The 16,964-nt window shown below is 48.8% G+C and overlaps 2 protein-coding genes across 23 annotated transcripts in view; one reads left to right on the plus strand and one right to left on the minus strand.

Annotated features, from left to right (window-relative positions):
• Positions 1-5,982, plus strand: part of TENM2 (teneurin transmembrane protein 2) — a 1,285,801-nt gene extending 1,279,819 nt beyond the window's left edge. For all 19 annotated transcript variants that reach the window (XM_054556187.2, XM_054556189.2, XM_024247419.3 and 16 more), the window contains 2 exons: positions 2,086-2,216; positions 3,868-5,982. In XM_054556187.2, the coding sequence (XP_054412162.2) occupies positions 2,086-2,216; positions 3,868-4,629 (893 nt within the window). In that variant the 3' untranslated portion in view covers positions 4,630-5,982. The remainder of the gene's footprint in view (positions 1-2,085; positions 2,217-3,867) is intronic.
• Positions 1-11,385, minus strand: part of LOC103890769 (uncharacterized) — a 42,802-nt gene extending 31,417 nt beyond the window's left edge. Inside the window, exon 1 of one of the 4 annotated variants that reach the window (XR_008525617.2) lies at positions 11,089-11,269. Coding sequence is in view for 1 of the 4 variants with exons in the window: in XM_054556202.2 (XP_054412177.2) it covers positions 11,093-11,370 (278 nt within the window). In the remaining 3 variants the exon portion in view is untranslated. Of the gene's footprint in view, positions 1-11,088 lie in introns of all 4 variants that reach the window. The other 3 variants (XR_655070.4, XR_008525618.2, XM_054556202.2) reach the window with 3 other exon arrangements.
• Positions 11,386-16,964: the final 5,579 nt, after the last annotated feature.

The raw sequence follows: 16,964 nt of genomic DNA on the forward strand, positions 1-16,964 counted from the left end.
GGTGCAAACACGGAATAGGCAAGAACTTGAATGTAACCAACATTGTGATTCACCAAGCAAGTGTGGTGAGGTGAGAAAGGGTGAAGGGATCTGAAAATATCACCAAGAGAATGATGCCAGTGACTGTGCGCTAGATAAGGAGAGAATAAAAACCAGGAAGGCGAGGGACGGATGGGGAAGGAGCTTGGGATGGATTGGAGGTACTGGGGGTTGAGTGGGGGGAGATTAAAGGATTAAGGTTGTCCGGTTACAAGAAGGGGTAGGTGCGAAAACATTTAGGCAGTGGTCAGAGGGTAATATGCATGAAATTGAGATGATGGAGGGATGAAAATGATTGAGGATGACAGGGTCCAGAGTATAAACGTGAGAGTGAGTGGGGAAAAGACCATCAAAGGAGAGGAGATCAAGGAAACAAGAGGCCAGAGTGTTGGAAGGAGCAACTACCTATATAATGAAATCACTAACAATTAATTCAGGGAAAGAGATGGAGGGAATGACAGTGGAGCAGAAGCTAAAAGCTTCGAGAAATGCGAGTGCCTCCTGCGTTACAAACGCACTTGTACCTCCAGGTCCAGTGATTGTAGGTGAATAAGCAGGGAGACCAATGTTCTTGGCAGCGAGAGTTTCAGTAAGAGCAAAAAGGGAAAGGAACCATTAGAAAAGAGATTGAAGACATGAGGTGGCGGGGGGTGTGTGGCGTCCGATGCAAATGCGAATTCCAGAGGGCCCAATGGAAGTATTTGGGGAACTGGAGAGAGGTGAAGCTGGGGCAGGAAATGAAGGGATTGGAGGGTGTTGGGCATGATTTGGGGGGTGCCCATTATAAACAGGGATAAGGAGCCTAAGGAGATTAGTCCTGCTGGACTCCAGGCCGGTGGTGTTGGTGAAGATGTGAGCATTCCAAGGCACGGACATCCAGGACCCTCTATTGATCAGTGTGGAAGGAGTCTTTTTCTAAGGACCTAGACCATTCAGCAGAGGGCAGGACACTTGGGGCAGGTGGCATAATTCCCAATGCAAGGACTTGATGTTGACCTCTGACAGGTGGTCTTACTCTGAGCAGCCAGTGCCCTCTCTTGGTTTCTCTTTAAAGAGTAGGAAGGCTGGGCCGGGCACGGTGGCTCATGCCTGTAATCCCAGCACTTTGGGAGGCCGAGGCAGGCGGATCACCTAAGGTTGGGAGTTCGAAACCAGCCTGACCAACATGGAGAAACCCTGTCTCTACTAAAAAATACAAAATTAGCCAGGTGTGGCGGCACATGCCTGTAATCCCAGCTACTTGGGAGGCTAAGGCAGGAGAATTGCTTGAACCTGGGAGGCGGAGGTTGCAGTGAGCTGAGATTGCGCCATTGCACTCCAGCCTGGGCAACAGAGCAAGACTCCATCTCAAAAAAAAAGAGAGTAGGAAGGCTGGAGAAAGCCTCTCATGGTCCAGAGGACTCTGCTTTCCATCTGTGTCCAGCTCTTGGAAACCCCTTTCCATAGTGAGCCAGCCTCAGTGCAGCGGCCCCAGTCCAAAAGGCCTGCACAACAATAAGAATCATCACTTATCCCTCCAGTCCATCCTGTATATCTAGCCTCAAAACACACTGCGTGGCCTGTGATAGATGCCCCTCAAAATACTTGCTAAATAAAGGAGTTGATATTTATTGAGCAGTTAATGTGCCAGGCACTGTGAAAAGCCTTTTATGTGGATTTTCTCCTTTGATCCTCATAACAACCCAATGAGACTGACATAATTATTATCCCAATTCATATCTGAGGAACCTGAAGCTTAGAGAGGGGCTGGGACTTGCCCAAGATCACACAGCCAGGGGATTCGAAGCTAGATCTGTCTTACTTGAGCAAGGGTCTTCTTAATCACCACATGATGGTTATCAACTGACCAAGTTTGGAAGGACATCTGCTTTCTAAAACCCATGTATGGAAGCCCTGGGTCTGGACTCAGGAGATCACAAGCTCTTCCTCCCTCCCCTTTGGGCCCTACACCCAACCACCCATTTTATTTTGTTCTCTCTTTAAGCTCTGCTGCTGCTCTCCATCCATCATGATTTCAGAAACCTTTATTTTTGTTTTCCACCATAGATGTGAAAAGCTGGCTTGTGATGTTTGGATTTCAGCTTAGCAACATCATTCCTGGCTTCCCAAGGGCCAAAATGTATTTCGTGCCTCCTCCCTATGAATTGTCAGAGAGTCAAGCAAGTGAGAATGGACAGGTAAGCAGAGGTTCCTGCCAAGAATCCAAATGATTGTCATCATTCCCTTTTGCAAACAGAACCTCATGGGAGCCAAGGGCATGTCAGTGCAGGAAAACATTGGAGCTGGGTATAAAAGGTGCGGGACACATTGAGACTTCCCAGGAAAGCGAATGTCAGTGCTGTCGCCTGTCTGGCACAGCACATATTTCTTCCCAATTTCGATTATTGCCTTAATTGTGGTATCACTATCTGTTCAGTAGAATACCTTTGAGTCACTCCTTGATTAACAACAGCACAGAGAAATCTAGCAGCAACCTACCATCTGCACTGCCTGTAAGATCATAACCCTTTCAGCTTTTATGGGACGTCATAAAACTGTAGTTTGCAGTTTCTGTCCCATTAAAGAACATTTTTATGCCCCGTATAAAACCTCGGCGCTTTATGGCCAAACGTATACAGATTGAGTTTTCAGAACATAATTTGTGCTTGGTCTTTCTGCGATGACCAAGGGGTGGTCAGTTTCCATCTGGGTGCAGCTGAGACCTCTGCTACAATCAGATGGGAGGGGTTCAGATAACCCCTGCTACAGAACCGGCACTCAGCACTATCAAAGTCTGAAAGGTCTCAGCTGCTCTGAATAATTGTCCAGATTGTGTAACTATAGAGAGGCAAGGAGGAGCTGCTGGGTAATTGAGAACAGCGTTCGCTCAGTCCTGCCCCTTGGGGACCACTCAGTGGATGAATAGCCATCATTTCTCTCATTTATCTAAGTGCCGTTACCTCCCAAACGCAGCCTCTCCCATTATCCCAGCCTGTCCCCCAACCACCAATTGAGACAAGTTGTAATGTGCGCGTGGAGAACTCAAGGCCAAGGAGATAACGGTGATTTCATCCCCTGCAGAACCAGGGCGGGGATCCAAAACAACTGCCTCAAAGCTGGGGGATATTCCCTCTGGCCCTCAAAGCCTGAATCTCTCAGCCTGGTGCTTCTCAAATGTTCATATGCACACAGATCACCGAAGGCATCTTGTTCACATGTAGCCTCTGACTCAGTAGTTCTGGAGTGAGGCCTGAGATTCTGCTTTTTGAACAGGACAGGTACCAGTGATTCCTCTGCTGCTGGCTATACTTTGAGTGGCAAGGTCTTAACCCAAGGAAGTTAAAGACCTCCGGGAAGTCTAGCTTACAGTGGTGGGGTTCGAGGCTGTTCAAATCAACATCCTGCCCTTTGCGTCAGGACATTCCTGGGTCTGAAGTGGGCAAGGCAGTTGCCAACCATCGGAGTGCAGAACAGGGCACTTCCCGAGTGGTGGCGTGACCCGGTAAGTGTGTAGGTCCAGGTGCCCATGCCAGCAAAGGGTGAACCTCCTTTACCATTTTTTTAGTTAGTGGCAATTGCAAGATGGACAGACCACACCATCAGAGCATTAGTAATCAACCAGCCATCCATAGTTCAGAGCACTGGTAATCAACCAGCCATCCATAGTTCAGAGCACTGGTAATCAACCAGCCATCCATAGTTCCAAAAGGCAGGACTCCATCAGCTCAGATCTGGATAGACCCAACACTCGTTCTTGCAGGAGAGTTCCAAGCCTTTCTCTTTGTGACTCTTTTTGAGAGAGCTGCCCAGCTCATCTTCTCAGCTTTCTCTGTTTTCTTATCCCCACAGCTCATTACAGGTGTCCAACAGACAACAGAGAGACATAACCAGGCCTTCATGGCTCTGGAAGGGCAGGTCATTACTAAAAAGCTCCACGCCAGCATCCGAGAGAAAGCAGGTCACTGGTTTGCCACCACCACGCCCATCATTGGCAAAGGCATCATGTTTGCCATCAAAGAAGGGCGGGTGACCACGGGCGTGTCCAGCATCGCCAGCGAAGATAGCCGCAAGGTGGCATCTGTGCTGAACAACGCCTACTACCTGGACAAGATGCACTACAGCATCGAGGGCAAGGACACCCACTACTTTGTGAAGATTGGCTCAGCCGATGGCGACCTGGTCACACTGGGCACCACCATCGGCCGCAAGGTGCTGGAGAGCGGGGTGAACGTGACTGTGTCGCAGCCCACGCTGCTGGTCAACGGCAGGACTCGAAGGTTCACGAACATTGAGTTCCAGTACTCCACGCTGCTGCTCAGCATCCGCTATGGCCTCACCCCCGACACCCTGGACGAAGAGAAGGCCCGCGTCCTGGACCAGGCGAGACAGAGGGCCCTGGGCACGGCCTGGGCCAAGGAGCAACAGAAAGCCAGGGACGGGAGAGAGGGGAGCCGCCTGTGGACTGAGGGCGAGAAGCAGCAGCTTCTGAGCACCGGGCGCGTGCAAGGGTACGAGGGATATTACGTGCTTCCCGTGGAGCAATACCCAGAGCTTGCAGACAGTAGCAGCAACATCCAGTTTTTAAGACAGAATGAGATGGGAAAGAGGTAACAAAATAATCTGCTGCCATTCCTTGTCTGAATGGCTCAGCAGGAGTAACTGTTATCTCCTCTCCTAAGGAGATGAAGACCTAACAGGGGCACTGCGGCTGGGCTGCTTTAGGAGACCAAGTGGCAAGAAAGCTCACATTTTTTGAGTTCAAATGCTACTGTCCAAGCGAGAAGTCCCTCATCCTGAAGTAGACTAAAGCCCGGCTGAAAATTCCGAGGAAAACAAAACAAACGAATGAATGAACAGACACACACAATGTTCCAAGTTCCCCTAAAATATGACCCACTTGTTCTGGGTCTACGCAGAAAAGAGACGCAAAGTGTCCAAAAGGAACAAAAGAACAAAAACGAATAAGCAAAGAAGAAAACAAACAAAAACAAAACAAAACAAACACATGGACCGATAAACAAAGAAACGAAGATGAGAAAGAAGGCCTCATATCCAATTACCTCACTCATTCACACGTGAGCGACACGCAGACATCCGCGAGGGCCAGCGTCACCAGACCAGCTGCGGGACAAACCACTCAGACTGCTTGTAGGACAAATACTTCCGACATTTTCGTTTAAGCAAATACAGGTGCATTTAAAACACGACTTTGGGGGTGATTTGTGTGTAGCGCCTGGGGAGGGGGGATAAAAGAGGAGGAGTGAGCACTGGAAATACTTTTTAAAGAAAAAAAAAAAACATGAGGGAATAAAACAAATTCCTATCAAAAATCAAAGTGAAATAATACCATCCAGCACTTAACTCTCAGGTCCCAACTAAGTCTGGCCTGAGCTAATTTATTTGAGCGCAGAGTGTAAAATTTAATTCAAAATGGTGGCTATAATCACTACAGATAAATTTCATACTCTTTTGTCTTTGGAGATTCCATTGTGGACAGTAATACGCAGTTACAGGGTGTAGTCTGTTTAGATTCCGTAGTTCGTGGGTATCAGTTTCGGTAGAGGTGCAGCATCGTGACACTTTTGCTAACAGGTACCACTTCTGATCACCCTGTACATACATGAGCCGAAAGGCACAATCACTGTTTCAGATTTAAAATTATTAGTGTGTTTGTTTGGTCCAGAAACTGAGACAATCACATGACAGTCACCACGAGGAGAGAAAATTTAAAAAATAAAAATAAAAACAAAAAAATTTTAAAAATTAAAAAAACAAAAATAAAAAAAGTCTAATAAGAACTTTGGTACAGGAACTTTTTTGTAATATACATGTATGAATTGTTCATCGAGTTTTTATATTAATTTTAATTTGCTGCTAAGCAAAGACTAGAGACAGGCAAAGATAATTTATGGCAAAGTGTTTAAATTGTTTATACATAAATAAAGTCTCTAAAACTCCTGTGGACACTGGTCTTGTGTGGAAATGCTTTGAGATGAGAAAAAGGCAAGTGTTACTGGAGAAAAAGAGGAGCTGCCCAAACGTGTGGAGGCTGAGCTGGTATTTTGAACACCTGGAGGAGCTTTTTTCTTTTTTTTTCTTTTTTTTTTTTTTATTCGTGAGACAGTCTCACTCTGTTGCCCAGGCTGGAGTGCAATGGCGTGATCTCGGCTCACTGCAACCTCCGCTTCCTGGGTTCAAGCAATTCTCCTGCCTCAGCCTCCCGAGTAGCTGGGATTACAGGCGCACCACCACACCTGGCTAATTTTTGTATTTTTAGTAAAGCCAGGGTTTCACCATGTTGGCCAGGCTGGTCTCGAACTCCTGACCTCATGTGGTCCACCCGCCTCAATCTCCCAAAGTGCTGGGATTACAGGCATGAGCCACGGCGCCCTGCCTGGAGGAGCTTTTGTTAGAGGTATCTTAGTGCTCCCCAATTCTAGAGCTAACTCTGCCTGCAGCTGCAGCCCTTTCTCTGCGTGGAGCAGAGGTGGACAGTCTGCGTGTGGTGTGGGTGGGCGGTGAGGACCCTCAGAGCCTGCCCAAGCATGGACGGATCCCTCTAGCCCTCCTGGGACATTCAGGCTCCTCCCTGCAACCACATTCTAGTTCTGAGAGGTGCTGGCAGAAATTAAAGGGGAGCATTCACTACACTGGGAGACGCGTGCACGAGCGTGTGTGTGTATGCTTTCATATTTCTTTCCAGACTACATCAACTTACCCCAAATCTTGCCTATTTGGGACAACCAAATAAGAAAAGCACTGCTGGTTTGGATAACTTTTGTTTTACATTACTCCTAAAATTAGAATAATACCATCATTAATTGCTAACATTTATTGGTGCTTACTTGGTGCCCAGCATAGTGCTAAGGGCTCTGCATGCAATATTTTAGTTCGTCCTCACGTTTCATTCATTCAATGACATTTTCTTGAGAGCTTCCCTCATGCCAGGGGGAAGTTCTGGGCTCAGTTCTGGGTAAGAGAGGTGAGTAGACACCCATGGGCCCTTGCCTTATGAAACTGTGGGCAGGAGTGGACAGACCATAGGAAAAGCATGGCATCAAGAAGTACAAATGGGCTGGGGGTGGTGGCCCATGCCTGTAATCCCAGCACTTTGGGATGCCAAGGTGGGCAGATCACTTGAGTTCAGGAGTTCAAGACTAGCCTGGCCAACATGGCAAAACCCCATCTCTACTAAAAATACAAAAATTAGCCGGGCATGGTGGCACATGCCTATAATCCCAGCTAATCGGGAGGCTGAGGCAGGAGAACTGCTTGAACCTGGGAGGCGAAGGTTGCAGGTAGCCGAGATTGTGCCACTGTACTCCAGCCTGGGCAACAAGAGCGAAACTCCATCTCAAAAAAAAAAAAAAAAAAAAAAGAAGGACACACAAGGTGGGTGGTTAGGCCCGAGCACAGGAGAGGCTGGCAGGGTTCACAAGACACAGTTAGAGGTTCGATTTTTTTGTTTTTTTTTTTAATGTGAAAAGCAACAGAAAGTTGTGAGTTTTGATTTCATAAAAAGTGCTGTGGCTGCAGTGTGGAGGACAGGGAGGGGAAGCCGATGTGGTCACCTAGGTGAGATGAAGGAGGAGGCCAAGGAAGCCGTCAACCTAAGTTAAAGCTAGTTTTTAAAAAATTGACCGGATGCATGCCCCAGATGAGCTCCTAGTATCTTTCACTTTGGAGGTGAGAAATCCGAGGCCGCCATCACCCAGTGGGTAAGTGGTGGGATCAGATTCAAGTCCAGCTGTGGCCAATTCCAAACCCTCTCCAGGAAGTCTAAGGCCTCCTGCGGTCCCTTCACCCACAGGTGGAAGGAAAGAAAGAGAGAGGCGGGGCTGGCCTGCTTGAACCCAGGTACTGGGCTTCACAAGCCCTCCTAGCGTCACAGCAGAGCCAGTGATGACTTAGTAAAGCAAGCAGGCAATGAAAATGGCCCAGAGCACTTCCCTCTGGAAGCACATGTGAACAGCCGCATCTCCCCAGGGCCATGAGTTTGGGCCGTTTCTCTTCAGGAGGGGGATGGGAAGCAGGAGACAGCTTCTTTGTCTTTGGGCTGCTTGGGCCCAGCTGCTGCCTGCCTTGTTTAATCTGGCTGCTGTCAGCAGTACTTGGAGAAATCTCACAGAACAGCTTCCAGTGGGTCATGAGGACCGCTCAAATCTTGGTTTGGTGGGAGCTTCGTGAGGACCGGCCACTGTGTTTTATCCTCCTGCAGTAGATGCAGCCAGCAGTGCCCACCAGGACAGGGAGTTCACGCCAGGCCAGAAGCCGGGGGATCTCACCCGGCCCATGAATTCTCTGCCCCATCCAGCCTCTTGGGTAGACCCAAAGGGTGGTAGACCCAAAGGGTGGGCAAATAGTGTGTCACAAAGGGAACCACATGTCACCAGAATGCCACCCAGGCCTGAAACTCTCCTCTTTTGGTTTAACCATCTTTCAATCATCCATGGGTTTTCTGCTACACCCAGGCCAGGCTCTTACAACACACTACACAAACACATACTAAGGGAGAAGGAAACAGGCTTGGGGCAGAAATCCTTTCCCGCCTTTCCTTGGGCCAGTCCTAGCATGACCAGGACAGACTGCTACAGAATTCTGGAAAGGCGGGCCGGGCGCAGTGGCTCATGCCTGTAATTCCAGCACTTTGGGAGGCCGAGGCAGGCGGATAACAAGGTCAGGAGATCGAGACCATCCTGGCTAACATGGTGAAACCCCATCTCTACTAAAAATACAAAAAATTAGCCGGGCATGGTGGCGGGTGCCTGTAGTCCCAGCTACTCGGGAGGCTGAGGTGGCAGAATGGTGTGAACCCAGGAGGCGGAGCTTGCAGTCAGCCGAGATGGCGCCACCGCACTCCAGCCTGGGCGACACAGCGAGACTCCATCTCAAAAAAAAAAAAAAAAGAATTCTGGAAAGGTGGTACAGCCTATGGGTTAGTGAAGATCATGCACTCTGAAGTCAGACCACCTAGGAACCAGTCCTGACTCTTACCACTCACTAAATGAACATGGGAACTTGGGAAGGTTACATGTGCTAATTAAGGTAAATATCATACGCTGTGTTAAGAGATAAGTTAGCAGAAGAAAAGTTTCTCACTTACATAATAGTCCATCATGGGTCAGGGATGAGGATGGCTGCTTTGATGATTAAATGAGATATTTGCCTGTATTATGGATACGTGGTACTCAATAAATGTTATTTTTTTGTTGTTTTTTTGAAACGGAATCTCACTCTTATTCCCCAGGCTGGAGTGCAATGGCATAGTCTCGGCTCATTGCAACCTCCACCTCATGGTTTCAAGCAATTCTCCTGCCTCAGCCTCCCAAGTAGCTGGGACCACAGGAGCCTGCCCCCATGCCCGGCTAATTTTTTGTATTTTTAGTAGAGACGAGGTTTCACCATGTTGGCCAGGCTGGTCTCGAACCCCTAACCTCAAGTGATCCGCCCATCTCGGCCTCCCAAAGTGCTGGGATTACAGGCGTGAGCCACCGTGCCCAACCTCATTTTTATTATTTTAAACACTTTTTTCCAAACACTGATTTTTCTAAGAGTAGAAATTGAGGCATAACAATTTTCACAGGGGGAGAGATTTGTATGTGGGGGCTGGGGAGATGGAGAAAGATCTTCCCTCAAATCTCATGTCCTCAAGAGCAATCTCTGCTTCTCCCCTCTCCTGGGCCTGGGGAACTTGAACAAGTACTTTCAGTGTGTGGACCTTCTACATGGCTTCAAGGGCTTTTCAGAAAGGGTGACATCTGGAAAGTGGAGGGTCTCAGCCATGTGAAGACTAGCCATGTGAACGAGAGACATCTGTTCAGGCATTCTACTTTCAGAGTCACCAAGCACAATTTTGTCCCTGGCACTGTCAGAAGCTGGGAAGACAAAGATAAATAAAACATGGTCTAAAGTGTGAGACAAACTCACAAGCCAATCAATCACTACAGCACAGTGGGCTCAGGGCTGGCACACAAGTGATGAGCAAACACGTGATGTCCAGAGGACAAGAGTATGAGTTCTCTCCACAAGTTTTGGTTTTTTTGAGACTGACTCTTGGTCTGTTGCCCAGGCTGAAGTGCAATGGTGCAATCTCGGCTCACTGCAACCTCCACCTCCCAGGTTCAAATGATTCTCCTGCCTCACCCTCACAAGTAGCTAGGATTACAGATGCCCACCACCACGCCCGGGTAATTTTTGTATTTTTAGTAGAGATAGTAGAGACCATGCTGGCCAGGCTGGTCTCGAACTCTTGACCTCAGGTGATCCACCTGCCTCAGCCTCCCAAAGTGCTGGGATTACAGACATGAGCCACCATGCCCAGCCTCCACAAGCATTTGAGCTGGGCACTGGCAAGTAAGAGAATGCAAGACAGACAAGGCAGGAGAGGGTAGCAGGAAGGAGAAGAAATATGCAAAGAGACAGGTGAGAAGTTCAGAGAGGCCGGGGCAGGTGCTAAGGATTAGAACCACCAGCCAGCGCGCTAGACACGGGTCCCAGGCCAATTAAATCAGGACCTCTGGAAGAAAGGTCTGATCGTGGGTAGGTGAGTTTCACCTGCAGCCAGAAATGAGGAGCAAGGAATTGGAGCTCAGCGGGAAGGGCACAGCCAGAGATGAGGTTTGTTGGAGGGAATGAGGCAGGACTAACAGTCAGGCTAAGAAGCTGGGTATTCTCCTGCCAGGTCAGTACATGTGGCTCTTGTACATAAGGAGAAACACGATTAGGGAATCTTTGGGTTTGCAAAGTGGAGAGAGAAGAGTGGCAGAAGGCCCAGAGCCCGGGAGAATCTGCAACAGTCTGGATGAGGGCTTGAAGGAAGGCTGGGGCGGTCAGAACTGAGGGAGAGTTCCTCAAACCGGCTCAGATTTGGGAAATGAGGACGAGGTTCTGTAACTTGCTCAGAGTTGGGGACAGGGTCTATACAGGGTGGAACACCGAGAACAGATCCCGTCCAAGGATCCTCTCTCCAGCGCATGCACCATTCCTTCTTCGCCTCTCCCTCCTCCACGACCACCCAGGTAAAACACCGGGGAGGAACAATTAGGGAGAAGGGATATTCTGATTACTTACTTACTTCAGTGATCCTCTGACCACACCAAGTGGCGACTTTCCAGGAAAGTTCTGATTCAGCACGCTCACACCCAAGCCCCGCCTTCCACCCTGAGGAGGCAGGTGGGCAGCCTGTAAGGCGCCGTCCCCCAGCACCCGCAGCGGACACTGTGGCTGCGCGCTGCCCTCGGAAAGCAAGGCTGCACCAGCTGCTCCGCAAAGCCCCTCCCTCACCAGCCCTCGCGCCTCCTCCCGGCAAATGTTGGGTTTGCCATCTGGCCACAAGGTGGCAGCCTTTCCCATGAAATCTGCCTGGAGTTGGGCAAGGCGCCTCAGAGGGATTTAGGGAAGTCGCCGGGCAGCAAGAGACAGCGAGGAGAGCCCTGGACTCCTGAAAGAGGCCCGTGGAATCGGTTCCAGGAAAAAGATTCCAAAGAAGACCAGTCCTGGGACCAGCCAGACTGGACTGCGAGCCTGCCTCCACCATTTACCCACTGAGTACATTTCCACCTGGACTTAACTTCCTGAGCCTCACCTTTCACATTTGTAAAATAGGGATAAAAATAACTGCTGTATGGGATTATTTGGAAAGCCTAATAAAAATAATATATGTAAAGTCCTTGGCAAGGGCCCAGCATTTAACAAATGCATATTAAATGATAAGCTATTATTAAAGGAAAATAGTGAAATTTGGGGGTTATAGTCTTTAGATAAAAAGCAAAACAAACAAAAAAAAATCCTAAAAAAAAAAAGCAAAACAAACAAAAAAAATCCTTCACTTTCAGTCCCAACCACTCTCCTTTCTAGCTAAGCCTGGGCTTCTTATCTAACCTCCAAAGCCTGGGTTTCCTCCCCTGTGTAGTGGAGATGATACTGCCATCTGGCAGGGTTGCTGTTGTAAACACTCAGCCTCCCTCAAGGGGATGTCTACTGACTGGCGACTAACTTTTCTTATTCTCAGCCTTCAGTGAGAGCTGAAGTGTGATCCCAGCCTGAAGCTTGACCTGTTGAAGAGTAAGGAGCTCCACCCACCCCATCCTCCCACTGCAAGAGCTGCGTAAAGCCCTGGCGACTTGCTCTTCTAGAAGGCTCCAGGGAAGGGAGGACAGAAGAAGCAAAGCCTATACCCCCTTAGGGACAGTCTACCCAGTAGCCACTCTTCCAGAGATGATCCGTGTCCCTGAACTGAGCCCAATTCCAGGGACAGTAAAAGGGATGTCCTTACACTCATGCATTCATAAAACCCTTCTACCCAAATTAATTGCTGTTATTTGAACTTCCCAGCCACTCTGTGAAACAGTGTGAAAATTGAGGCTTAGGACACACCACAGATCAGGAACAGGCCCCTCCCAGGTGGCTGGGAATCTTCGTTTCTCAGTCAGCTCTCTGGCTGTTTCCATTCCCAGGCCACTCCCTCAACAATCCCTTATCTTGGTCTTATCTCAGCCACATACATATAGATTTTGTTCTCAGGCTAGAGCCTTTGGCCAGAAGGAATCTGCCCCACTAGCTATTAGTCAACCACGTGAACATTTAGGAAACATCTATTACGTAGAATGCTGCAATGAAGATGGAGAAAGTGAACACAGGCTGGCTTCTGCCCCCAAGCAGCATCTCTGTATTAATCAGGAGAGTTGCAGGGGTAAGTGACAGAACCCTAACACAAAGCAAAAACCAGAATATCCAAAGGCAGGACTGGCTTCAGATTTGGTCAGATCCAGGGGCGCAAAGATGCTCACAAGGTACTGTCTTTGCTCCACCTCTCAATGCCGCTTCCCTTGGGATGTGGCCTTATTTTCACATTGATTTATTCCATATGTAGGAAAGATGGTTGCCAACAGGCCCAAACCTATATCCTTGCAGCACCCATGGGAATGGCAAAGAGACCCTCCCTCTATCAACAGAAGACCATGAATTTGCCCAAACCCCATCAGCCTTTCCGGGGCCATAAAGAGTGGGAAAGGAGTGGTTCTTACAAGGAAAATAACTGCCTAGACAAAAACGTGTTAATTACCAACATCTACTGAAATCATGAGGGCATCTGTCCATTCTGTCCACAAATAGTGCCTGACATGCCGTAGGTGCTCAATGGACAAACCAGGTGCTGGGGACAGAGGGATGAATAAAACACAGCCATCCAGGAGGAGTCTAATGGGAAACACCAAAAAGCGAATAAGCAATATAATGTGGAAGTGGGCTGGGCATGGTGGCTCACGCCTGTAATCCCAGCACTTTGGGAGGCCGAGGCAGGAGGATCACTTGGGGTCAGGAGTTCGAGATCAGCCTGGCCAACTATGGCCAACATGGTTAAACCCCGTCTCTAATAAAAATACAAAAAAAAAAATTAGCCGGGTGCGGTGGTAGGGACCTGTAACCCCAACTAATCTGGGGACTGAGGCAGGAGAATCACTTAAACCTGGGAGGAGGAGGCTGCAGTGAGCTGAGATCGTGCCACTGCACTCCAGCCTGGCAACAGAGGAAGACTCCATCTCAAAATAATATAATAATAATAATAATAATGTGGAAGTGGCTGGGTGCAGTGGCTCATGCCTGTAATCCCAGCACTTTGGGAGGCCGAAATGGGTGGATCACCTGAGGTCGGGAGTTCGAGACCAGCCTGACCAACATGGAGAAACCCCGTCTCTACTAAAAATACAAAATTAGCCGGGTGTGGTGGCACATGCCTGTAATCCTAGCTACTCGGAAGGCTGAGGCAGGAGAATCACTTGAACTCAGGAGGCAGAGGTTGTGGTGAGCCGAGATCGCACCATTGCACTCCAGCCTGGGCAACAAGAGCGAAACTCCATCTCAAAAAATAATAATAACGTGGAAGTGCTGGGAAGAGAAGTTGCTATGGTACAGCAGGGACACGGGGAAGGGCAGTTAGCTCTGCTTTGATGGGGATTTGGTGGAAAGCACTTGGATGGGTGCACAAATAGTGCATTGGGAGGATCTAGATTGAATCTGAATAGCCAAAAGTCACCCGGCTCCGCAGGGTTTCTCAGCTACTCACCCTGAGGATACCATGGCCTGTCCCTTCTTCTGGGAATGCGGGAAGCCACCAAGCAACACCAGTCTGGAGAGCCTGTCCCCTGGGAAGAATGGTCTGGTCTGTGTGAGGCTAGAAGTCAGCTGCTCCTTCACTCTGGATCCCCACTGCCTCCCTCCACACATGGGGAGCAGGACTTCCCTTCACTTTCTGCAGAGGTGGTTCTGCCCATGGGACCATCCTATGTGCCTAGTACCGGGTTTCTCAATTGCGGCACCATTGACATTTGGGCCAGATGGCTTTGTTGTGGGAAGCCATCCAGTGCATAGAAGATGTTTAACAGCATCCCTGGCCTCTACCCACCTCACACCCCACCCCTGCCTATTCGTGACAGCCTCTCAGACATCGCCAAATATCCTCTTGAAAGGTAAAATGGACCCCAGTAGCGAGCCACTGCTCTAATGCATCCTCTCCCCACCCACTTCTCCCTCATTTCTCCTCACCCAAGATCCCAGCATTCCTAAGGAAGGAGCCTCTTTTCCCTAAGGAGACATTTATTGATACTTCCTATATTCATCCAAGTGACACTCCCCAAGCCAAGGGTTCTAGAACTACAGGCTGAGGTCTCTACCCCAATCCTCTTCTTCTTCTCTGAGGTCTCTACCCCGAATCTTCTCCTCTTCAACTACCTCAGTTGACTTCATGAGCTGAGTGTGAAAAAGGGAATTGACTGCCCCAATACCCCAGTCCCTTCTGCACCCCACAGACCTCCTGAGGAGCTGCCACTGCTTGGAGGAAGGCAGAGATGCTGATAATCCTAAGACAGGAGCGATGGGCTGTGTGCAGTAGGGAGTGGCCCTGTGAGTGTGCTACAATGAGGAGCACCAGAGTGATCCACATGAGAAAATGACAAGTGAGAGGAGCCTGGGGACTTCCAAGCACCCTCCCTTGGTACCTGGGGGAGGGATGCCAGGCCCTGAGATGACAGGGTAACACTTTATTTCCTCCTTCCTGTCCTGTTCCTGTGCCAGCCATCACAGAGCCCCTTGAAACAGCAACTTGATGGTAATTGATAGTGCCCAAATGGTATTTTCTGGACTGATGCCAGGGATGCAATCATGGAGCTCAATAGCATTTCTAGAGAGAATGAGTTGATATCTATCAGACCCCAACTGGTGAGGCTTCAACGGGCTGCTTGGAGGAGGTGGTATTCTCAGTAGCACAAATCTGCCAGGGAGAGGAAGAACATGTGTGTGTGTGTGTGTGTGTGTGTGTAACACATTGCAAATATCAAGGGTAATGTACAGCACAGGCTTCAAGGGGATGCACATAGGTGTAAAGGCACCAGGTGTGAGGATGCGTGCAGGTGCAAAGACACCAGGTGTAACTGAAGGTATAACACAGAGTATGAGGACTAGAGACACATACTGGGGGCAGGTTGGCAGTGCGGGGGTGGGTGATGCATGATGTGTAATTAGTGGAAATGTTGGAACAATGGAACATGCAAAGCAAAGATGTGTGTGCAGGAGCTGCAGAAAATACCTCAGCAAGTACTGAGTGGAGGTTTCTTACTCATTCTCATATTCACACCTGTGTTTCTCTGTACCAAGGAGAGACACGAGGATCGGGTAGAATAATACTCAGCATGTGACATTCACTGTGTCAGTCTATCTTCTGCTGTTATAGCAAAATACCACAGACTGGATAATTTATGTAGAAAAGATGTTTATTTGGCTCATGGTTCTAGAAGCTGGGAAGTCCAAGAGCATGGCACTGGCATCTGGTGAGGGTCATCCTGTGGTGGAAGGTATCACATGGCACCTATGCCCATCATAAGAGACAGAGAGAAAGGAGGCCAAACTTATCCTTTTACCAGGAGCTCACTCCTGCAATAATGGCATCAATCCATTCATGAGTGCAGAGTCCTCCTGGCCTAATCACCTCTTAAAGGTCCCACTTCTTAATACCATTATAACGACCATTAAGTTTCTAATACATGAACTTATGGGGGACACATTCAAGCCATAGCATTGTATGTATAAGACAAAAGAACAACTGAAGGACCACTTTAATCATTCATTTTTTTTAAACTCCTAAGACAGGACACATGCCAGTCTATATTCCTGAGGGGGATATATGGTGAAATGGTTTTAGCATGAGCTTTAGAATCAATGATTTGAGTTTGAACCCTGCTCTACCATGTACTTGCTACAAGTCTTAGACAAATCTTAAACATCCCTATGTCCCAGTTTTCTCATTAGCAACATGCAGAGAAGGGAAGCTACCCACTGCTTGTGGTGGTCACGGAGATCCAGGAGTAAATCACACACATAAAGGGGCACATTCCCAAATGTCAGCTCTGTGCTAACTGGAGGAGAGCAGAAATGACATCCTATTGCATCATCTCAAAGAGTTCTGCAGGACAGACAAGCTGGGCTCTTCCAAAGGCTTGCTATATCCCAAGGGCAGAATCCTTGCTGGGAAGGCACCTTTTCCCTCTGCAACCCCACCTCTCTAAGCCCTTGCATTCGCCTCCAGTGAACCTGACAGAGGGGAAGAGGTGGGTCAATATAAATGAGATTCACTTCCAGAGGCACATCCCATGGACAAAAAAGCATTGGGGGGCAAGAGGATGGAAACACAGTTGAAGCCATTCAATACTCAGAGAGGTGCAGGCCCTGAGAACCTAGGGAGGAAGGCAAGCCCATCCCTGCCAGGAACTCCACAAGCCCTACCGGCTGCTTCCAGTCCTCACCCCAGGATCCCTCTCCTGGGGTTCAAACCCACCTGCACTCAGGGGTGTACTGGAACCCACCCACAAGACAGATATTTGTGCCTCTTTCCAGCCCCATGTTCGGTGATATCACACTGCTAGCACGAAATCTGCCAAGAAGGAAGCATTTACACC

This window comes from Pongo abelii, chromosome 4 (assembly GCF_028885655.2).
Source record: "Pongo abelii isolate AG06213 chromosome 4, NHGRI_mPonAbe1-v2.0_pri, whole genome shotgun sequence".
Classification (NCBI taxonomy): Eukaryota; Metazoa; Chordata; class Mammalia; order Primates; family Hominidae; genus Pongo; species Pongo abelii.